This window comes from Diceros bicornis, chromosome 4 (genome assembly GCF_020826845.1).
Source record: "Diceros bicornis minor isolate mBicDic1 chromosome 4, mDicBic1.mat.cur, whole genome shotgun sequence".
Taxonomy (NCBI): Eukaryota; Metazoa; Chordata; class Mammalia; order Perissodactyla; family Rhinocerotidae; genus Diceros; species Diceros bicornis.
In genome coordinates this window covers 83,049,004-83,073,432 of record NC_080743.1, presented here as the reverse complement: position 1 = coordinate 83,073,432, position 24,429 = coordinate 83,049,004, and the positions used below count along the sequence as shown (strand labels likewise).

The window sequence follows — 24,429 nt, the reverse complement described above, 5'->3', positions numbered from 1 at the left end:
GAGGACAGTTCAGAGGACAGATGCTTAGCCATAATGGTGGCTTCAGTGCTGGGCACTGGTGGAGTCCATATCCCTTCAGAATGGAGCCTGACTCTTCCTGAACTGGCCCTATCAGCCTCTTCTCTTTACATCTCTCTATGAGAATTCCACGTGTTCGCCATATTGAACTACTTGGACTTGCCCGTTTGCCATGCTCGCTCTGGCCTTTGAACTCACTGTCCCCTTGCCTGAACCTCTCCTTCCCCTACACACTAGTGTTCCTCAGGACTCCACTGAGATATGTCACTACCTCCAAAAGTCTTCCCAGCCTTGCTTAGGGGGTTTCTCCTTTCTCATCACAACCACCCCACACACGTACTTCTCATAGCTGTAAACACTTTACACTCTACTTCCTAATTTTCTTACAGGCTGTGATCCCCTTTAGAAGGGGTCTGCTTCCTTTTCCTAGATGTAACCCCAGGACTGAGTAGTATGTTCTGTGGCAGGTAGTGGGTACGCAATAAATATTGCCGAAGGAAAGAAACAGAGAAAGGACAGCAGAGGCTAGCCCAGGACTTGACCCAAGGACAGAAAGCAGGTAGTCCCTTCCATTCCTCAGGTCTGAACTAAAATCAAGAGTTGTTTACCCAAAATTTCTGGGCCAGAAATGTGTCTGTAAACTGGTGTAGTTTACAGAGAGCTCATAGGAGTCAATAAAAAAAATGCTACAGCTCCAATAAGAAAAAAAGAGCCAAGGATATGAAGAGCAACTGCACAAAGAGGGAAGTACAAATGAATGATCAACACATGGAGAAAGTATTCAGTAATTTTGATGTTTTGAAAAGTAAATTTTCAAACATCAAGCTGAAATAAAAATTAGATATCATTTTCACCCTTCAATTCATTGCATATTTTTAAAAGGGATAATGTCCTCTATTAGTAAGGGTGTTCTATAATGAATGTTACGCCACTGAAGCAAGGCTGAATGGAGCCAGTACCACCCCAAAGCCTTTTATCTCTGATTTTCAAATATAAACAACCATTAGGTTTCACTGGTGAATGAGGATGTAATAGGCATATGAGAATTGCTGTCTTAGTGACATTAACGTTTTTGGATTATGAGATCATAAAGGGAGATATGTACAAATATGTACAATCTTCACACTTCCCCTAATAGAAACCCAGTGGCCAGACACCTCCATGTCTAATCTCCACAAATATAAAGTCTAAAAACATAATTTTCCTGCTTGTTATTTTTGAACAACTTGTATTTTTAGGCCATCAGAACTTAATGTATCAAACAATCTTATTTTGAAATTAGTTTTTATTTACTAGGTTGATTTGAGACAAACTCTGAAAAGAACTGAGAGTATTTTATGTTAAATGCACCAAAGCCTTGTTTTTGAAATGTTCAAAACATTTAGAATGGACCGTTTATAATTACCCTGGAAATTGCTTAATAATAACTATTACATTAGAAAGGACGAAATTACTTTCCCCAAGTGCAGATACAGTAATTATCATTAAGGGACTGCCTGACTCAAAGAATTGATAATGGTACATGAGGTCCTTCAGCCGAGTCTCTGCCTTGTGAATAAGGTTGTTCCAGATTTAGAGGCAGCCCTGGTAAACTGTGGCAGAGTGGAATGTGGTCAGTCTGTGTGTGCTGAGGAATGTGCTCCAGGCAGCAGCATAAGCCTTCCTCTCAAGACAGCTGCCTTTCCTAGAGCACTGATTCCCAGCCCCCTCCATCCCCTCCCCTCCATACACCCTGCATCGTTTGTCCCAGAGCCCAGCACATAGTAGGTTCTCAGACTGTACTGAATAAATGCCTTCCAGATGAGGAAAGTTTAGAAGTGAATCAGGGTTAGATATGCTGAAGTATCAAAGCCTTCACGATTCTCTGCTCTTTGATGACCTGCAACAAAATTCTGTTCAGTCCAACAGATATTGGGCATTGACCTCTTGCTGCAAAAATAAGAAAGACAAAACGGTATTTTGGACATTGGGATGATAGGGAGAGGTGAGAAAAGTTCATAGCACAATGATACAATAGTTAAGAAAGTGGCCTCTGAAGTCAAACAGCTCCTCCCTTTAAAAGCTATGTAAAGGAAGGAAGGGGGGGAGGGAGGAATATTAGCTGAAAATTTTCCAAATTTGATCAACAGCAGCAACCCATAGATGCAGGAAGCTCAGCAGCCCCCAGAAGGCTAAAGGCTGGTGAGACTGGCTTGCCCACGGTGATTTTCCTGCCCTGTAAGGTGACTGTGGCCCCCTCGTCCCACTCCCAGCCATAGCACACATCCAGCCTCAATTTTTTCCCTTTATGTTACATTCCTTAGAAGTGTACCAATTAGAGATTCCTAATTTAACACAAATTGTCTTTTGTTTGGACCCCCCCAAAAAAGGTTGAGAAGATTTAAGTTTGAAAAATGGCTTTTGAGGCAGGCTCTGGTGGAATGGTACAGTAGAGGCAGGAGAAGGGGTAGGAAAGCTGCAGAATGCATTGAAGCCTTGGGGAGAGGCTTACGTGGAGGTATAAGATGGATTTAGAAGGGGAGAGTCTTTGACATCAAAGATGGACTTTACCTGTTTAAAATATTGGCCAAGTTCAAGCCTTACATAAAGGAAAAGAGAAGGAAGTGTCTCCTTTCTCCTTCTCTGCCTCCCTGGATCACATGACCACCTCCTCCCAAGACCTAGTACCGAGATTGTTGGTGCTCTTAATGAATGCTACATTCAATTAAATGGGTTTCCATGGAGTCACCTGGAAATAAAACCGTCTCTCCTCATGTAGTTTCTGTGCGAAAATGCACTTTGAAGTGCAAACCCTTCAAATATTGGGGTTTGTTGACTTTCCGTTTTTTTCGCTTTTTTACATTCAAGCACACTCATTGCTAGAAAACACCAGTAACTGAATTCCCAAGCAGATCTCTGGCTTTTCCAGATTCTCAATTCCAAATGGTTGAGAGTCTTTAGTGGGACACGAAGGGATTGGCCCTCTGTGCCATCCCAGCATTTCTTATTGATGAAGCCTCCTGCATCTGTAGGTGCTGAGGGTTGGGGGAGAGCAAGAGACAGTTAACTGAGGGGAGGAGCTGTGGTTTGAAGAGACATCCTGGTGATATATCTCTTCCCCTCAGGTATTGAAGATGTTCTTCTTGAAGTAAAAAGCAGCTGGACTTAGAAAGTCAGAGTAATTTTCTGTGATTCAGAGGCTTTTGCTAAATTTTGAACCAAGCTACAGATATTATTTTCTGTTTGTATTACGTATTATCTATGGTATTCTCGGTCATATAAATATTATTGTAATTAGTTTTATGTTTACTTAGAAACTTGTAATTTATGCAAAGCCTTCATGAGAGTAAAGCAGAGATAAGTTCATGTGGTTACAGGAACTCTTAACTAGTCATAAAAACTCTGTATTGCCACTTAATTCAAGTTATCATCTAACATGTGGACCAACTTTCTACAGCTCAGCCATCTGAACGCAACCATGGCCCAACAATGTTCCATATCAGGGTCCAAAAATATAAGAATTTCTTGGAAGATTCAGTTTTATCTTAAGCTTGGAGCGGTTTACAATTAGTCTAAATCGCCTCATATCTGAAGGAAATAACTCTAAGGGAGTTTTTGGCAAGTTTTAGAAGTAAAAAGTGAGAACTTGAGAAATTTGCAGGCAAAAAAGATACTTGTAGCCCAGAGAGATTAAAAAAGATTTCATAAAGATAGTGAGACTTGGGCTAGAATAGTCATTGAATCAACTAAGGGGATGGGAAAGAAATTCCAGATAGAGGAATAATATAAATTTTAGCTCAAAAGCCTGAATACAGTTCAGCCAAGCCTTTTACATTGAGGCCATCCACAGACCAAAGGTGGACTTGAAAAAGCAGTTTCACACCGTTGCACTTGTACACAAAAATGCAGAGAACGATATTGGTATTGTTTTTTAGAGATCTTTCTTCTTCCTCAGAGAATCTAGCAGGAAGGAAGGAAAAAAAAAGGACCTCTGAGACAAACAGAACTGAAGCACTGATTAGGGGAAATATTTATTCATGTGTGAACTAAGGTCAGCTCTTTGGGTTTTTTCTCTTTTTTAAAAAGGTTTTATTAAACACCTTCTGTGAGCCAGATACTTTGAGTAAAAACACAGGTGCACAGCCCACATGGTGGACTGCATCTGATGAGCCCCTGAGAAAGACCAGGGCTTAGCACACAGCAGACGTTGAATGAATGTTTGTTGAATGAATAAACTAATGGGGGCATGAACAGTTGATGAAGTGGAGTCTTCCGAAGTGTGAGGCCACATTTTCCAAATGCAATTGACCCATCTACCCATCTTTACTTTGTAGCGTCAGGGAGTCCTGCCTCCTTGTCCTTCTGGAGAAAAGTATTCCTTCTGCAGTTGCTCTCTTTAGAACAGCCTCTAGGTTCTTGCTTGAAAACAATCAGTCTGCCTGTTCTAAATTGGAACCTCACCTCTTCGCTCTTGTGCCCTCAAGGAAAGCTGAGACTAGGAGCTGTGCCAATGGCAGTAACTGAATGAAGAAATAAAGGGAGATAGAGGAGCATTATTTTGTTGTATCCCTGGTTTCGCTTAAATAAAGATCACTTTTCTTTTTCCAATCATAAAAGTTATTTATTGTTCTTTTAAGATTATTTTCTATTTTAATTAAAGTAATATATGCACATAGTTCAAAAAATATTAAAGGCTTGTTATGGATGATAAACCACCTCACTTCCTCTCTCCTCATTTGTTAACAGGTAAGTCACAATTTTTGGTTAAATTAATTATTGACATTTACATCAAGCTTTTTGTTTTTATGCCTCGATGGATTTTGTACATTAGGAATAGTGTTCACTGCAGAAGCAGCAGTTTTCTAAAGCAGCAGCTAACATTTATTGAGCGTTTACTATGGACTAGGCACTGTTTCAGGTGTTTTCTTTTTTTTTTTTTGTGAGGAAGATCAGCACTGAGCTAACATCTGATGCCAATCTTCCTCTTTTTGCTGAGGAAGATTGGCCCTGAGCTAACATCTGTGCCCATCTTCCTCTACTTTATATGGGACGCCGCCACAGCATGGCTCTACAAGCAGTGTGTTGGTGCGCACCCGGGATCCGAACTGGCGAACCCCGGGCTGCCGCAGTGGAGCACGAGCACTTAACCACTTGTGCCACCAGGGCGGCCCCATGTTTCAGGTGTTTTCATATATTCATGTGACTCTGTGTGGGAGATCAGATACTATAAATATTCCCATTTTACAGATGAAGAAACCGAGACACAGAAAGGATAAGTAACTTGCCCAAGGCCATGTGGCTAGGCATTCTAGCTCTAGAGGCTAAGCTCTTAGCCATTGTGAATACTTGTCTCTTGAAAGAATCCCACCAAGGAAGGAAACAAAGATAGTAAGGCAAGAATTTGAAGTCATATCAGGATTTTGGGATTCGAATTTAGTTAGCTTGGGAGACAGGATGTTCAATGGGAGAAATCCAAGGGGAATGAGTTTATGCTGTAAGGCAGAATAGTTTGTTTCTTTTAATGGGTTGGTTTGTTTTTGTAAATACTTCTTGCACCTCCTTTCCCAAGCCCTCGTATTTTCCTGAGCATATAATAATAGTCTACCAGAGAATCTTCATGCAAATTCTGGGTGAAGAGGCAATCTAGAGCATTCAATTAAGATGCCTAGATGTTGTAGTGTTTTGATATGAGGACATTAACACAGAATTTTTGAAAATGGAACAGTTCTGGAAAAGATGAGATTTATTATCATGTATATGTCATTGGTCAAAAGAAGACTGGGTGAGAAGGTGTGAAAGTAGATGCAAATTTCACCATTTTAGAAAACTGTAAGATCCTTCTTACCTCAAAGAATAGCATTTATAGGGCTCTTTTGCCTTTCTTCCTCCTTTCCCATCTAATATGTACATTTATGAAAATTGTTAACTTTTTTTGTAATTCTGGCATTACAAACTCACTCCGGCACTCATCTCCGTCTAATGGACTCCTTTTAAAGTCAGTTTCATTGATTGTAAATGTAATCTTGTAGCAGATCTTCTATCTGCAAAGCTTGGGAGAACTGGGATAGGGTGAGTGATTTGTTGATAATGGATGTATTGACAGGATCCAGAAAATGGGGATGGTTCTATACTGCCTAAAACAAGTCCAGCCAATTGATCCCCTTCTAGCTCTAAAAATTTTAATATTATATACATATATAAGGTAGCTGTTGTTAGTGCCATCCAGTCGATTCCAAATCCTAGTGACTCTGTGTCCAGCAGAGCAGAATCCTTCCTGGTCTTTTTGCGCCATCCTCTCACCTTCCTGCATTACATCAAACGATGCTCCACTACTATTCATAGGGTTTTCATGGCCAATTTTTTGGAAGTGGGTGACCAGGTCCTTCCTCCTAGTCTGTCTTAGTCTGGAAGCTCCACTGAAACATATCCACCATGGGTGACCCTGCTGGTATTTGAAATATGGTGGCATAGCTTTCAGCAACACGCAGCTGCCACAGTATGACCACCAACGGACAAGGTGGTGTGGTTCCCTGACTGAGAAAGGAAGGTGGGCCGCAGCAGTAAGAGCGCTGAATCTTAAGCACTAGACCACTAGGGCTGGCTATATATGATATACTTTACGTCAAAAGTGAGGTACAGAGATTTGGTAAGAAACAGTGTGTCTTCAGCGTAATGGAGCTGCCACAAAAACAGTCCGACCCTTCTCTGATGTAATCTGAGCAATAAAATGCTAAAAATATCACCAAGGCATTGCTTTTACCCCGGATCTATTTTGACTAGCACAGCCTGCAACTGTTTACATGGAGAGAATGGGAGCAGGTTCGGAACGGGGCGTCAGCCTACTGTTCCTGACGTGCATTTTAATAAGCCACCTGACAAGATCAACAGGAAGAAAAGAAAAATTGTGAACAGGTGTGTGGGAGCTGGAGGAAGATGATCCTGCTACTCCTTTCTCTTTATCAAGTTGGCACATTGTTCTGCTGTCAGGACTCTGGCTTGTTACAGTGGCTGTGCTAATTGCCTCCAATGTGGGATCTGATTAAGGAGCCTGAAGTCCCACATTGATTCCCCTGTTCCTTAAAAGAAGGGAAAACTGGATTTCTGTGGTGGTTGTTTCCCTGTCATAACCTGAAATGCTCCATGCGTCCACACCGAGGCCCGTTGGCGAGTGCCGTTCTTGACGGCTGCTTCGCCATGGAAATGAGTGACACATTTGTTGATGAGTTGTCTGTTTCCAGATGGACATCTTCCTTCCCAGCACCAGCCTTTGAGAAATTTGACAGACCTTTTTTTAGTATTTGCTTTGTACCAATTGTGGTTTATCGAAGGGTCTTGCTGGCTTTTTTGTTTTGTACCATGATGGATTTTGCGCCGTGTGTTGTGTGAGTAATAAGGATAGGTCTGGCTTTGTAGCTGTGGCTGTTTGTTCTTTCTTTGTATCCCATCATAGTGTGTTCCTCTAACAGCCTGGCTAGCCAGCCATTGTTGTTAATGACACACTAAAACCTATCCTCTTTCTAAGTTGGTGATGATTCTGTCTTGATGTTTTTAAAAAGTCTATATTTGGGGTAATGCTGCTTTGAAAGTCACGTAGCCAGTAGCTTTTCCATTTCATTGAAGAAAAATATTAATAGTTTGTATACTACTTTCAATTCAGTTGTGTTCCCTGGAGGGATAAAAAGAGAATGAAGACTGAATATCGCTACTCAGAGAGCGACTACAGTGGGCTGTGGCTTGGCAGATGGGAGAGGACAGCGGGCAAGGCAGGGGCAGTTCCTCTGGAAGAGACCTTTTGCTGTGCAGCAGGCAAAGGGCTGTCTTTCTGAAGGTTCTTTCCGAAGGTTCTGCTTAGGTCCTAAAATGTGCTTTCCCCATCCTGTCGTGTGAGGCTTTGGGTCCTATAGACAAAAATCATAGAATCCACTGGAATTGTGTTTAAAAAATATATATAATATATGTATATGTGTGTATATGTATAATTTATATTTAAATAGAGACTCACCGTAAGTAATTAAGATCACAATTCAGTTCAGTTAAATGTTACTAATTATTCCAGTGAACCATGGTTTATAAATATTAATGTTCCTAACTAGTTAGGGAGACCCATCTTTAACTATTATTTTTTCCTTTATTTTTATCTCTGTGTAATTGTATTGGAGGCATAATTTGTCGGTCTTTTTGTTTTAATTAACCAGTGCTTTTCCAACTTATGAGTAAATAATGCTTAATTAAAAGTGCCCATTTTATTAGTTTACTTTCATTTTTGTCTCTTCTGAATACCAAATTGGAATATGAAGTTCTTGTGTGTTGTCACTGTGGATCAGAATCCATTGATTAGCTTGTTAGTACATTTAGAACTTGGTATTCCTAAAGGGCTCATTACTGTGACCTCATACCAGTCTTTCTAATTTCTTTAAAAGAATCAGAATCAATAACTACCTTGAATTGTCAGGTGGAAACACAATTTGCTTAACCGTGAACATGGAGTCTTTATTCAGATATAGGCAAATGTATTACTTTCATAAGGATAATAATTTTGAGAAACATTTGGACATCATAATTCCTTGGAGAAATGTTACTGTAACAAACATCTTTGGAGGTAATGTGTTAAGGGATAGTATGAAGAAGCCTGGAACTATATAGAAAATGGTATTATAAATAATAAAGCAAGAAATTATATAAGAATATAGTCATACCAAATTAATCATAGGCAATAAGAAAATGTATTGCAGCTTCCTGAACTGAAATACAAACTCTCTTAGTGGTTGACATCTGTCTTTCAGCCTATTGTAGACATTATTCCATGCCATATGCTAGGCAATCATCAGTTTATTAGTTGGTGAAATTTTCTAATTCCGTAATTTATGTAATTTTTCCCACAAATTGGATCAAAGATGACTCAGTCACACCTGTTTTTGACCTTAGTGTGCCCAAGTCATTTCCTTTTGACAAGAATCTGATGAAAATGTCATCATTGTCGTCACCAAACCTCTACCCTGGAGAAGTGTTTTTAGCTGCAAATTTTCCTGAGTTTGTCCTGTGGTGTATATTGGGATTTATTGTACTCTCTCTCTCGCTGTTGGGAAGTCTAGCTCCCATCCGTGGTCCACTGTACTCTCCAGCCTTGAGTGATATACCTACCTATTAGATCCATTGGATATTAGGGCTCTTCACGCATGTGACTTTACAGAGAGATTAAATTAAAGTGTGTGTGTGTTTATGTGTGTAGCATATGAAATAATGCAAACTGATCCACATATAATATAGGGGTCACAAATAGGAAAACTTCAATTCCCAATGTTTTATATCTATTTGTTGGTCAATTAAACTCTCTAGTCTTAACCAGTACTTTCTTTTTCCAAAAGAGAGACATTAAGGTGTGAACGTACTGCTGAAAATTGCTGCCACAGGCATTTTGAACTAATATTCTCATGGAGAAAAATCTCCCTTAGACCATTAAGTGATACACCCTGGTGTGTGTAGATTCCACACAGTCTTTAGATATGGAATAACCTCTGTTTCCTCTGCCACCGTTTGCTCTCTGTGAAAGGACCAGGCAGTGCCACCTTCATTAGCTGCCTTCATGGTGCCAACCTTTTCCCTGTAGACAGAGGAGAGTGCCTCATAAAGAGATCCAAGACGCCTGGTTAAGCTTCTTCCAGATTGTTTCAAATAAAGACTGCAGGGAATAGACTCTGACAAATTATGCTATTGGGCTTCTCTCATTGTCACTTTTCTACCACTGTTAAAAAATTATAAAATGTCTTTTCTTTTCAGATGAGTATAGGATCAAACCGGTGGAAGAGGTCAAATACATGAAAAATGGGGCAGAAGAGGAGCAGAAAATAGCAGCCAGGAACCAAGAAAACTTGGTAAGAATTGATTTTCTCAGGTAACAATGAATTTTGGTGATACCATTGTAATAAAATCTTCAATGCATGTTTAAACTGCAACTTGCACACTGGCACAAGATTTCTTGAAAATGCGGTCGCTATTTATAGCTTGCTTGGAAGCTGCACTGTTACTCCTGTATCCTGTTTATTTCTGAACAAGCCCTTCTTTAATCTTGATAGAGAATGCTCCAGGGGAAATATAGCAAAATTATTAATGTTTTTAAATGGTTAAATTTAAAGGAAAAAACACAAAGTAGGATTGAGATTTATGGGAGGAGGACCATTGTTTTTTTCCTTTTTCTCCAACCTCCTTTAACCCTGATTCAGGTCAGGATGAATGGTTAAGTTTCATTATTCTGGACATGTAGTGTTTTTGAGGAGGTTGCATTTCAAAGGAAAATAATGTACTTTTAAGGTGTATCTCTATCAAAGTAGTCAGAATACTGTTGCAGTATCTGATACAGAATATCAAAATAGAGAGAATACCTCCCATTCACAGTGTTAAAGGTCTTGTGGGTTTTGAGTTAATGTGAAAATTGTACTGATATGAAACAAAGTTAGGAACCTCTTTCTCCAATATGAATCAATATACATGTCACTCTTAATATTCCATCTCTCTAAAAACATTTAGTTAATTATCACATTAGCTGATTTCTTAAAAGAGGCTACAAATTGTTAAGGGTATGCCTGTATTCAGTTGTGTTGGAGCAAACTTGTTTTTATATTTTATTTTGGGAGTAATTATTTGCTTTTTTTTCATGTTTGAGTGAATGTCTTTTTAAGAAGCTTGCAATGTCATAAAATATTTTCACTTGACTTAAAAAGTCCTTTTTCCATTTTGTGCTTTGTTTTTGTTTTTATGCTTTCTGCTACAGCAGAGGGAGTTGGCAGAATGTTAACCAGTGCTCGTGTGTATTTAAGGCTGTCGCTTTCCATGATACACTAATGAACATAATAGCTAATTCTTTTTCCTCTATTCTTCTCCCAACATATGATCTACAACTGAAAATATGAAAGTAGCAACAACGGAATATTTTAGATCATTTTAAAGGAATAAAAATAATAAAATTTCGCTTCATAGAAGGGATTTGGATTTTAAGGTATCACTTAAGTCACAGAGATTCATCATACATATGGTATCTTTTAACATTAAAAGGTAGCTGTGACTAAATGGTGCAACTTAATATTATCAGACTTTTTACATGAAATTTTTTTTTTTACTTTGGATAAATAAATAGAAGACCTGAGTAGTTGAAGAAGCATCAGTAGTCATTTTTCTGCCTTATTTTACTGAAAATCAGAGTTTGTCCTTGCTTGATATAATTTAGGCTTGAGTTATAAATCTCATCTTTAATAATAATATTTCCATTAGAGGCTAAAGAGACACTGGTGACCAGCTGGCAGTGGCTGTTTCTAAGACCTACCTACTAGTGTTCATCTTTACTTCACATGCTTGTATCTCTGAAATCCTAAGGGAAGCAACAACTTTTATCTTACAGTCTGTGAGTTTTTCCTCAAAGAGCTCTCGTCACACGTAGGGCCAGTACAACTTGTTTCATCCTCTGAGTTTTGCCGTCTGTCAACTCCTTGATGCTGGTGTGTGCTTTTTCAGCACTGTAATCAGAATCAGCGTGAGAGCTCTTCTATGCAGACTGAATAGAGATTCAAAAAGAGAGGATTTCCGGTCTTACTTACTGCGGATTATCTGTGACAACCCCATGCCCCATTACTCTGCCAGCCAATCAGGGACCAGGCTCCCAACAGGAATTCTCAAGTGTGTAAAGGTTTGCCTGCAGAATGGGGAGTAAATGGTTATTTTTGATTCTGAGATTTCTAGACTGCTTTCCAAAATTAAATGATTTTAGTTGTCAGGTCGTATGTTATTTTTGTCACCTACTCCATCCTTTGGGCTGCATAATCAGGAATTGACTATGCATGTTATTTGAGAAAACTAAGAACCTCCTAAATGTGAAGCTTACATTGGAAGGGGGATGAAATAAATTTAACAATTCTTTATTTTTACATCCTTAAAATAATCCAAGAGTTAAGAAGTTTTTATGTTTCAAAGAATGATATTAAGATGTAGGTCAAAGTATTTTTTAAGTTTTTTTTTTTTTCCCATTAAAACTGTTGAAATTAAGGACCATCAGCAAACATGACCAAGGCAGTATGACATGATGGAGACAAGCATGGGCTCTAGAGGCAGAAACTGCCTGGGTTCAAATCCCAGTGCCACCACTTGCTCACTGCGGTATCAAGTTACTTCACTTCCCTAAACCTCCTGCCCATCAATTGAGGAAAAGACAGTGCCTCATGGTGCTGTTGTGAGGGTTACATGATCGCTTTACAGCTCAAGACTTTGAGTGCAGTGCCTGGTACGTGATAAGCACCTAATGAGACTTAGGCATATCATATAAAACAAAGGGAAAGAGTAAAGAATGTTAGAGTCAGTGTTACTTTCCTTTTTCCTTTATGTTAAATGGTGAGAGATTTCTAAATGAATACTTTAGGCTAATGCCCATGTTACATGTATTTTGAAAAACCTTGCTCTGGAACTATGAAATTATTTAAACAAGTATATTTTGAGCATCTGTTATGTGCAAAGCCCTTACTTGTATTGAGAGACACAGGGTACTTAAAGTCACTGTCCTCAAGGAGCTTACAGTAAAATTGGGAGAACATTCAATTCAACAAATATTTGTTAATACCTCTATGTGCAAGGCTCTGTACTAGATTCTGCAGAGAAACCCCAAAATAAGAAAACCACTGACCCTCACTTCAAGGTGCTTATATTGCATCAGACCAGGTAAGTACCAAATGACTGTACATAAAACAGGTAAGACTGGTTCCAAGAAAGCAATACAAAGTGGTGCAGATATCAAAGGAGGAAGAGATTGTATCTGTTGGGGTTTCGGGACCTATTTCATGGAAGATCTGGCGTTCACAGTGGGCCTCGAAGGGTAGAATGAGGAAGAGGGCCCCAAGCAGAAGTAACAGAGATGGAAAACACAAGACATATTTAATCAAAAGCATGTAGTCCTGTTTTATTGGGGAGTGGAAGGGAAGAAGGAAGATAAAGTGTCAGTAGGATAGCAGTGGGAAATTAGAATCGAAGCTCAGATGGAGTCATGGATGGAGCCTTGATGTCCTGCTGAGAGATCTGAATTTATTCAGAGAGTTAAAGGGAGTCTGAAGGTTTTAAGTGAGGAATTAAAAGGATGGGATTATGATTCAAGGAAATTTATGCGGCAGCAGCGGGTGTAATATGGATTGATGTGAGGAGCCCAGGTAAGAGATTGTTCATAACGGTCTTTGCAAAAGGCAATGAGCCTGGACCAAGGTGGTGGCAGGGAGAATAGAAAAGATTTGGGCAAGGTTGCAGTAGAAACACCAAGATTTGACAGCTCATTAGATATTAAAAGAAGACAGGAATCAGGAGATAATGGTAATGCTAAGACTGTGACCACCTGGAGAGATGACTGGTTAGTGGTGGTGAGAATAAATAGTGACCTCAGTGAAATGGTGAAACCAGTAGAAGATTGTGTTGGATGAAAATACAAGGTGTTCATTCATTCATTCACTTGTTCACTACTCATTATTTATTCTTGCCCGCTCTTAAAAAGATCACAGTGTAGTCCACAAGAGAGAAAGTTAAGCCATTACATGGCAATGTCATAAGTGCAATAGCAGAACACCTGTAACTACCAGGTTCTTAGGCTCTGTGCTTTGGAGGACACAGAGGTGCATCAGACACAAATCTCACCCTAGGGAACTCACTTTCTGGTAGCAAATAGAAGGCATGTGACCTAAATGACCACAATTCAAGGTATACTGTGAATGTAGAGGTTGGTTTTGAGCAAGCAAAGCTTTAGGAACTTCAGAACATCCATGCAGAGAAGTCTTGCAAAGGGTGGAAATGAGGGTGTGGAGCTCAGGAGCACTGCCTGGAGCATATTAGGTGTTCAATGTATTTTTGTTTGCTTGGACAGATGGATGAAAGATTGAGTAAAGTAGTTGGACCTGGAGGTATACGTTTGAATTGAATTGATAGCTGAACACTTGGGAATAAGCGAGGCAGCCGAAGGAAAGAGAAGAGATGATGGCTAAAGAACGCACTTTGGGACTCTGAGGTCCTCTTCAAAGCCCTCCCTACGTGGTCTGTGCCCACGTACGGCTTCTGTCTCACCCCTGCTCTTTGCGCACAACGTCCATCCCCATTGTTGGTCCTTCAGTTTCCCTAAGGTCCAGGCTCGCACGCTCAGGGCCCTCACCACGTGCTGTTTCCAGCCTGGAATGTGCCTTCGCATCTGCACACCTCACCTCTCATTTTTGCCTGGTTTCCTCCTATTTATTCTTGAAACCACAGGCTAAATGTCACTCTCTGAGGGAAGCCTCTCCAGACCTCACCAACTAAATTAATTCTCCTTTATGCGCTCTGATTACCTTTGTGTTCTTCTTTATAACACTCAGCACAACTGTTTTGGAATAACTGTTGGTGAATAATTTGCTTAATGTACATTCCTCTTTTTGACTGTAAAGGTTAACAACTTTTATCTTTTTGGTTTATAGTAAAATGTCTAGCACCTAAAAGTGCATGGCACCTAGCAGTCGCTAAGTAAGTATTTAGATCTCCAGTCCCTTGGGCCCTTTTATGGCAGTTTCTATGAGTGGAGGAGATCATGCCTGTTTTCTGAGGCTGATGATGAATCATTTATATGTCAGTCATTTATGTACCCTCAATACAAAGGTGTGCATTTATCCCAATTTTCATCATTGCTTAACATCCGTATGTTCCACTCTACTCTCAGACTTCAATTCTTTCTTAAGGAAGGTGGTGTGAAGTAGTAGCATTGGCTTTAGAGATAATATGTAGATTTATACCAATACGGATCGTAGCCTAATCATTTCTAGCTTTATAATTTTGGTCAAATATCTAAAACTTCTGAACATGAAGATCCTCATCTGGAACCTGGGAATAACAGAACTGTTAAAGTATTAGAAGAAAACATAGGAGAATATGTTTAGAATCTTAGCAAAGGGAGGCTTTCTTTTTTTGTGAGGAAGATCAGCCCTGAGCCATGCCAATCCTCCTCTTTTTTTGCTGAGGAAGACTGGCCCTCGCTAACATCCATGCCCATCTTCCTCCACTTTGTATGGGACACCGCCACAGCATGGCCTGACAAGCGGTGCCTCAGTGCGCGCCCGGGATCCAAACCCCGGGCCGCCAGCAGCAGAGCGTGCACACTTAACTGCTACGCCATGGGGCCGGCCCCAAAGGGAGGCTTCCTTAAACAAGACATAGAAAGCAAAAGCTATGAAGAAAGAAAAGTAGTTTATTTCATTAGATCACAATTAAGTACTTCTGTAAAATAGAATAATTACAAAAAAGTAGCTAATAGAAAGGCAACAGCCTGGGAGAAAATATTTATGACATATAAAAGGCAAAGGATTAATATCTGGGATTTATAAAGAACATTTGTAAATAATTAAGAAAAAGATAATCCGTTAGAAAAATAGATAAATGAAATGAACAGATGGCTCATAGTAGAGGATATTGGGCAATAAGCATATGAAAAGATGTCCCACATCACTAGTACAGTGGATACTCTCTTACCCAACTTGCTGCATTAGAAGACTCACTCAAATCCCTCGCAGAAAGATGCTCACTGCAGCCCAACACACGCTCGCCCCAGTGGCTGGTGGGCTACTCTCTAGAACACCTCTGTGCTTTTGCTCCCTCAGTTAATTGTGTGTTTTCCGAGAACTGTGTGATGGTTCCCAAACCTGTTTATACTGGTTGAATGTCATTGTAATTATGTAATTTAGTTAAGTAATACGTAAACCAATGAAACAGAAGTGTGGAAAGAGAGCTGTTTCAGTGAAAATTAAATTAAATGCTTTGGAAAGTCTTGATGAAGGCACATTACGAAAAGCTTGCTGTTAAATTAAATTAAATTCTGCACTCAGATTATTTCACAAGGCCTTTACATTCTCACTTTACTTAAGAAACCAAACCAGGGAATCTTAGATGTGTATTAAGGGTGTGGTTAATGCAAGAAGTGTATGTGGAGCCCCAGGTAGTGGTTCTTAACTTAAAGGAGAAGCCTTTACCATATGATCCAGCTGTTCCACTGCTGGGTATTTATCCAAAGAACATGAAAACACGAATGTATAAAGATACATGCACCCCTCTGTTCATTGCAGCGTTATTCACAATAGCCAAGGCTTGGAAGCAACCTAGGTGGCCATCAAGGGACGAATGGATAAAGAAGATGTGGTATATATGCACAATGGAATACTACTCAGCCATAAGAAATGATGAAATCCGGCCATTTGTGACATACATGGATAGACCCTTGAGGGTATTATGCTAAGTGAAATAAGTCAGAGGGAGAAAGTCAAATACCATATGATCTCACTCATAAGTAGAAGATAAGAAAAAATAACAATCACATAGAGACAGAGATTGGATTGGTGGTTACCAGAGGGGAAGAGGGGAAAGAGGGGGATGAAAGGGATGATTAGGCACATGTGTGTGGTGATGGATTGTAATTAGTCTTTGGGTGGTGAACATGATGTAATCTATATAGAAATTGAAATATAATGATATACACCTGAAATTTATATAATGTTATAAACCAATGTTTACCACAATAAAGAAAGACTTCAAAGGTGCAAACTACCTTCAAAAACTCTTGTATGTTGAATTATAATGTTGTATACCTGAAACATATTACATCATACACCAATTTTACCTCAATGAAAAATAAATAAAACTCTTGTAAGTTATATGAAGGCAAATAAAATTATTAACTAAATTACTAATTAAAATAAATAAATAAATAAATAAAGGAGAAGCCTTGTTCCTACATCAAAAGATGGGAGAGGAAGTGCACATCTATGTATTTAAAATAAAATAATATGCTTAATGTGCATATACATTTTTATGTTGCACTACTTTAACTCACTTTATCATTAATTAGCAGTCCAGATGGTGTTGCCTAATATGACTTTTATTGTCATCAGGAAAATGCAAATTAAAACAAGATCCCATTTTCCCAAAGATTGGCAAAAACTTGAAGTTTTTTTAATAATATCAGTTTTGGCATGGTTGTAGGAAAATATATATTTGCATACGAGTGGTAAACATCTTGGAGGACAATTTAGCAGTATCTATTAAATGTAAACGTGCACATCCATGAGCCACCACTTCCACAGCTGCCCATGTGCATGAGGAAGCTTGCATGAGACTGTTCACTAGCGTTGTTTATTTTAGTGAAAAATTGAAAATAACCTTCATGCTTGTCAGTAGGAGAGTGGTACAGCTGTAGTATACTAGACAGCGATCAATAAGAATGAATTTAAGTTTTATGAACTGTGCCTGGAGAAATTATGCAAATTGTAGAAACAATATGTATAGTGTGATACCATTTAAGACTTTTTAGTAAAACAAAACAGCAACACTCTATATTTTCTATGAGGAAAATATATGTGTAGGGATTCATAGAAAAACCTGAATGGATGTGTCCCAAACTACTAACAGTGGGTTCCTGAGTTAATGGGGGGCTTAAGTGTGCCAAGTCTCAGTTTACTCCTCTGCAAAATGGGGTAATAATTCAACCCACTTTAGCAGGAAGTTGTGAAAATTAAATAAGATATGCCTATAAATTCTTAGCACGGTTCTTGGCATAGAAAATGCCATTGTTGGCTATTGCCATACTGGAGTTGGATTGGATGGGAAGCATGAGAAAAAATTGGATGGGGTGGTAAAAGGGGATTTTTATCCTTAAACTTTATGTTTTCAATTTTTTAAAGAAAATATGAGTAAGTTATTTGTGCAATTTAAAATTGATTTTTTTTAAAAGGGGGATAAAAATAACAAAACTCTGATTTTGACTACTTGGGAATCTGTAATGTAAGTAGGATTATGTCATTTTCTCAGTATCTTAAATATCCTCAGGTTTTCATCATTCTCTGATATCTGGTTAACAGAAGGCAGTTAGAAGGAAGCTCAAGGATCATCCAGCTTCACTTAGTGTAGGTTAACAGTTTTGCGTGTAAATAATTTAAAAGTGAATTACTCCAGAGCTGGCAGTATTCAGTCCCCTTTCCTCTCCAAAGTAAGTGTCTTAATAAATAAAAGACATTTCAGTTTTAATTTGGAAGTGCTCCCTCTTACTATACACTAAAACGTTATTTTGTTTTCCTTGATTAATATTTGTCCTTCTTAAGCTGTCCTCCCTTGGCAGTTAATAAGTTATTTGATGGTGGATTTTTTTGTTTTTGTTTTTTGGTATGTATTGCCTAGATTTGCGTGTATTACAATGGTTTTCGATTTGCTATTTCCAGGTGTCTTTGTGTAAATGAGAAGATTCTTATCTATCAGGTGACACATATCGTGGTTGGGTGAGCTTTTGATTTCAGTCTTATCCGTAAAGTTGAAGACCGAATTGAAACATGCTTGTCGCAGTCACCAATTCCTGAGGACAATCAAATAACAAAATAAAAACTAGAGTGTTCTAATCTGCTTTAGTGAAAAAGGAGAGTGGAATCAAGCTTTAGGTGTGACTACATCCTCCACCTGCCTGTTGAGTTTGTGAGAGCTTCCCTACCTATCTCCAGTGTGTTACATTCCCAGTAAACGTCAGGACATCCTGTTGCGGAAGTGAAGACTTAGAGACTAGGAGACATCTGTGATGAGAGGAAATGCTCCAGAAACCTATGAGAGCTGTCTTTGTCGCAGTGGCATCCAGCTGGTACAAAATGGGAAGTGGCTCAGACCCACAGAATATGCTGTGGTTGAAGCGGGCCACTGCAGGGGGCTAGGGTTCTCCAAAGCGTTGGATTGACAGCTGCAACAAATCAGAGAATAGTCTGCAATTCCATTCAGTAACTGTAGGTCAATAGGAAAGCCACGTGCTCAAGACCAGTTACCATATCACTCTAATTGTTAGAGTATTCTTGTAAGGAATAAAAGGCATGTGAATGAACACTGTGAATTTTGAATCAATAATGTTTATTATACTGCAATATATACATTCCCATAAAGATATTCTCATAATTAGGAACCCTCTAAGAGTCTATTTAAACTCTTCTTTTTAGCAAATAGACCCATGTTTACTTATCCTCTGACTCTATAGAGCAGCTAGTGTCATAGCAAACTGACTTTTCTGTTTAAAGGTTGCTCCTGATGATCTTAGGAATCACTTTATCTTTGAGTGCTCATCCTCAAATGGAGGGAGGTCTGGACGTGAGGGAGATAATTCCTGGTATGTGGAAATTCTAGAGGACTGAAGAGTTCCCAAAACCAAAATGAAGATAGTGATCCTGAGTTTCTGATTTAGGCAAGAGATACCTCTTCCTAGAACGGCTTCATAAACATCGCTTTAGCATAAGACTCATCCGCAAAGATACCCTCTTTCTAACTCAGTGGTCTCATTCGCATTCCCTGTTCTCTTATGATACGATGTTGACATCAGCCTCAGGTTCTTCCAGATAATTAGAGGAATAGCATCAGGATCCCAAACATGATCTGCCTGAACCTTTTAGTTTCTTAAGGGAATATAACAGTTCATGTGAGCAGAGGGTTTTGGCCATATCATTCTCTTGTATTGTTTCTTGTGATGTAGAAGGAATAGGAGGGAAGAATGCTACTTCTTCATCGATCTTGGAAGACATCCTTTGTCCAGCTAACATTTTTGTGCTACTTGAGCCAGGCACATTCAAGGTCTTACAGAGTCTTCTGATGCTGTGGTAATTTGTTTTAGAGTAGAACAGGAGTAGAGTTTAATTCTCTAAGGATGAGAGATTTGTTGAATCAGCCTTCTAAGTTTTAAGTGTTGAACAGAAGCAAAGTTCTTGATTCAGAAACAGAATGTTATGAGAATAAAACAGTGCCCACAGAAGTACTTTGTAAACATAAAGCCCAACACAAATTATAGTGATTATTGTTGTTACTAGTTAAAAGGACATCTGGATTCATTTCTGAAGTTAGTTGCAATTTCATGGTGAAAACAAAGTTAAGGTACAACATTCTTCTGGTTCTAAGTAAGGTTTAATAGCTATTCCCCTTGAAGAAAGACATATCATCACAGCACACTTCATTCTCCCACAAAGAAAGGGCAATATTAAAGTGTATACTCAACAAAGATACAGAAATCAATGAATTGAAGGTGGTTTTTGGAGCAACTACTATAAACATCTAAAAAGATAGGTATAGCACAACGTGACTGAAGCTCTATTTCAAATGGCTTTTTCTCTTTTCCATACTAATACACTGAACTGACCATATATGGGTGAACACAGTGTTAGGGTCCTGGTATTACATATCTCTTGAGTAAATCCCTATTTCACTGTACTCAGTTCTCACTGTCAGCTAGGCACTGTCTGGGCACTGAAAGAATATGAAGATTGACAAGACACAGGTGTAATTCTCAGGAAACTCAAGGGGAGACAGATATAGACACCGCAAGTCTCTAATAGAGGCCCTAATGAAGTGTTTCGGGAGAATGAGAATGGAATGGTGGACCCTGACTGGGAGATCCGAGGAGATTCACAGACAGCTGGCATTGCAGCACGGCCATGAATGAAAGCAGATTTTCATTGGCGGATGAGATTGGAAAAGAGATTTCAAGCAGAAGGAATAGCGTGAGCCAAACATGGAGATGTGACTTAAATAATAAGTGGATTGGGAGGCTGATGGAGCACGCTGTGAAGTGTTTATTTGGTTAGTTGGTGTGTTTCGGCTCTTTTTTTTTCAGTTACCACCTTAATTTATGGTTTACAGATAGCCACATTCTTTAGCCAGTTTGCAGCATTTGTAACTACAGAATAAATAGAACAGACCTCTGCTCATCTAATTTAAAGATTGAAGGTGTTGATAATGACTTCCCTTCTCCCAGCATTGTTGCAAAATGTGATTGCTTTTAAATATGCTTTCCTTGGATGCAAGGTGCTATCTAAAAGTTGTTGAACACAGTTACTCTTGACCTTTTCCTGGTCAGTAAAGGATAGCCTCTGATTTATCCTGTGAAACTTTCCCTGTTTAACTCCAGGAAGTGCAGCAAACACAAACAATACCTTAGATTTAGATTTTTGGCCTCTTCTCCAAGAGCAGTACCCTGACATTTAAGTAGAAAGTAGAAAGAAGCCCTCTTCAAAGTTTGATTCTGTTTGATCCACATGGTCATTTTAGATATTGAATTTATTTATCTCTCTAAAACATGGGCAATTTTTACCCAAGTGGCCCACTTAAAACAGTGGAGTGGTAGAGGAATGAGTGACAGCGGAGGGGGCCACCTAAGGCTCACCCACCGTTAGTGGAGTATTGAGAACAATAATGCAGTGGTGTACATTTTCTGCAAGTTGTTCATATTTCCCGCTTATCTCCTGTGGGATGCTAAAAATAAAACCAAAGCATATAAGTTTCACTCATCAGTTGGCAAACTCAGTGAGGTAGCTTCACTCAAAATTAAGAATTTATACCCTGGAGGTGAGAGTATCAAAAGAAACTGTAATGTTTCCAAGAGTCTGTGCTTTGAAAAGTGTCTCTTCTTGTGGCCTCTGTTTGTGAGCAGATAATACCCAGACTTCACAGAGATGCAGGATCCACCAGCCTCATGATTTGTTTTTAAAAGGTTCTTGGTAATTCTGACGATGGATTCTATGCCTGTCATTCAGAAAAGATGGAAACAAATAAGCAGGCATAAAATATTCATACATCTTCTTCAGAGGAAGGAGGACGTATTGTGTAGCTTGTCGACATTATAATAGATATATGAAGATGCCTTTGTAACTGCCTGCTTTGTGTTCATAATAGGTCTAATTTAATTTATTTACTTGGTGTTCTGTATGATAATAGATGCCAAACTTCTTCCTTCTTTGAAAATTAAAACAATTGATAATGACAGTGATATTTTCCAAAGCTTAGTGAGCTGGCTCCATTTTTTTTTTCCTGTCAGAGTGTGATGGTATACCACAGATTTTCATTTACTGACGAACTTCTGCTCATAACTACATCATTTGAGGGCTTGCTTAATTGGAGGCAAACCTTTTTTGTATACTTTGTGGATTTGTACAGTTGAGGGAACTTAGACCAGAAACAAGACAGGAATCTGGTGATTGGAACTGGAAGATGAGGTAAAAGTTGGTCTCAGAAACAAAGCAGAAGGTTCATTATTAGAAGTGAGATACAGCAGCAGTGACATGAATCTGGGTCTCCCAAATGCTAACCAGGGTTCCTTTACTTCTAAGTCTGAGACACACAGAGTCTGAAAGGAATGTCAGGGAACACCAGCTGTAGGGAAGAAACAGAGAATCTCATTATCATAAAAAGCGTCACGGTCCATGTGACACCTTCACACTCACAGTGTATAAGCTCATGTCAAAAGCCTCTGCTGGCCAGGAGCTGGGAGTCTAGTGAAACGAGATAAATAGCACATAGCTCTTGGATTTGGTTTACTCTTGTTATTCTCTTATTTAATTGTACTTTTTAAATTAACTTTTCCCTGATTATAAATGTGCTACTGGCTTGAATTACTTAAAAACATCCTTGGTAAATACAGAAATGAATAAAAATAAATAAAATCAGTCATAAATCCCGTAGCAACCATGTATGTTTTTATGCCTAATATACAGAGAAATATCATTTTTTTGTGAACAAAAATGGACCTGAATTTCTTACAGTGCTAAACACATTCTTACCATATGTCCCGCAATCATGTTCCTAGGATATTTTCCCAAGTCATTTGAAATACTATGATCACACAAAAATGTTCACGTGAATGTTGATAGTAGCTTTATTCATAATCACCAAAAAACTGGAAGTAACGAAGACGTCCTTAATAGTGAATCAACAAACTGGGGAAAATCCACACAATAGGATATTATTCAGTGATAAGAAGGAATGAGCTACCAAGCCATGAAAAAACATAGATGAATTTTAAGTGCATATTGCTAAGTGAAAGAATCCAGTCTGAAAAGTACATACGGTATGATTCTACTTATATGACATTCTGAAAAAGGCAAAACCATAGAGGTGGTAAACAGATCAGGGGTTTATGGGAAAAGGAGGACTGAATAGGTGAAACACAGGGGGCTTTTTAGAGCAGCGAAACTATTGTGGATGGTACTGTAATGGTAGAAACATGACACTATGTATTTGCCAAAACACATAGAACTTTGCAGCAAAGAGAGTGAACTTTAATGTTTGCAAATTTAAAAAAACATTTAGGAGGTCAGGGGATCCCAGGAAAGAATGTAGATTGACAAACGGCTCTAACAGTATTACAAATATATGAAATAAGAGAGTGGGGGGGAAATGTGCAGACCTAAGTAACTTTGGAAATGAATGGAGATTGTAAGACTAAAAGTAAAAGAAACTGTACATAAGCACTATACTCTTTTTTTACTGTGGATTTAAGAGTTAACAGTTCTGAAAACACTACAATTAATTAGTGGATGCTGGATGCTGGAGCTAGATTTCTCGCTGTTGGAGTGGGAGGTTACAGACACACAGTGGGAGGTGGCTAGAAGCATCCTGTGGCAATGGATTAGAGTTGGAGTGGGAATTATGTTTAGCCTAATATAGATACAGATGGATACACATAGAAATATTGATAGATATGTGTATACACATATGTAAACATACACACACATGTGTGGGCATGCATGTATTTGTATACATATAGGCAGATACATGTGTTTATATACACACACATATACATATTTTCTGGCTCTGTCAGCTGAGAGGACCTAGAAGCAATGACACCCCAGTAGCAATAAGCATACCCAGGACCCAGAGCTTGTTTCTAGTACCATTCTCCGAAAAAAGGAGCTGGGACTCCTTGGATAAATGGCTAATTATAGAGCTGGAGAATATGTAAGATGATCCTGGAGCATTTTACAGTGCCAGAAAAGTAGGAGGTGCTAACATACTCACACACACAGTGATGGGGGATGTCAAAGGGACACAGGAGCCAAATGAAAGAGCTCCCAATGGCCAAAGCTGAAACCATTTGAGCAACAAAATTAATAATGTAGTATTAGATTGTACTATAAATCTAGCATAGTGTACAATGCATTTACTTATGCAAAGTATAAAATAAATATCCATGAGTCCATACTGATATAAATAAATGAATAAATAAATGGAGACTAACTGATAAATCTCCCATGCAGAATAGTTCCAAATCATTTATGTATTATTCTGCCCTTAAGGAGATAGAACATAACTTCTCACTTCTTAAGTTTGGACTGTGCATAGTGACTTGCTTAGAAAGAGTACATCATGGAAATGAGGAAAAAAGGATAACTTTACAATAAAGAAACATGACAAACACTACCTGAGCCAGGTGATGAAAATTAACATCAGCAGTAATGAGTTATGTCGATAGCATGTACCCTTGATATGATGTGATGAGAATGGCATTTTATCCTGTAGTCTTCCTCCCCAAAACCCACAACCTCAGTATAATCATGAGAAAAACATCAGACAAATCCCAGTGAAGGGACATTCTACAAAATAGCTGACTAGTACTCC

General features: G+C 38.8%; 1 protein-coding gene across 1 annotated transcript in view; it reads left to right on the top strand.

Moving 5' to 3' along the window:
* Positions 1–24,429, top strand: part of C4H1orf21 (chromosome 4 C1orf21 homolog) — a 216,821-nt gene that overhangs the window by 102,869 nt on the left and 89,523 nt on the right. Inside the window, exon 3 of the mRNA XM_058539888.1 lies at positions 9,775–9,869. Within this exon, the coding sequence (XP_058395871.1) occupies positions 9,775–9,869 (95 nt within the window). The remainder of the gene's footprint in view (positions 1–9,774; positions 9,870–24,429) is intronic.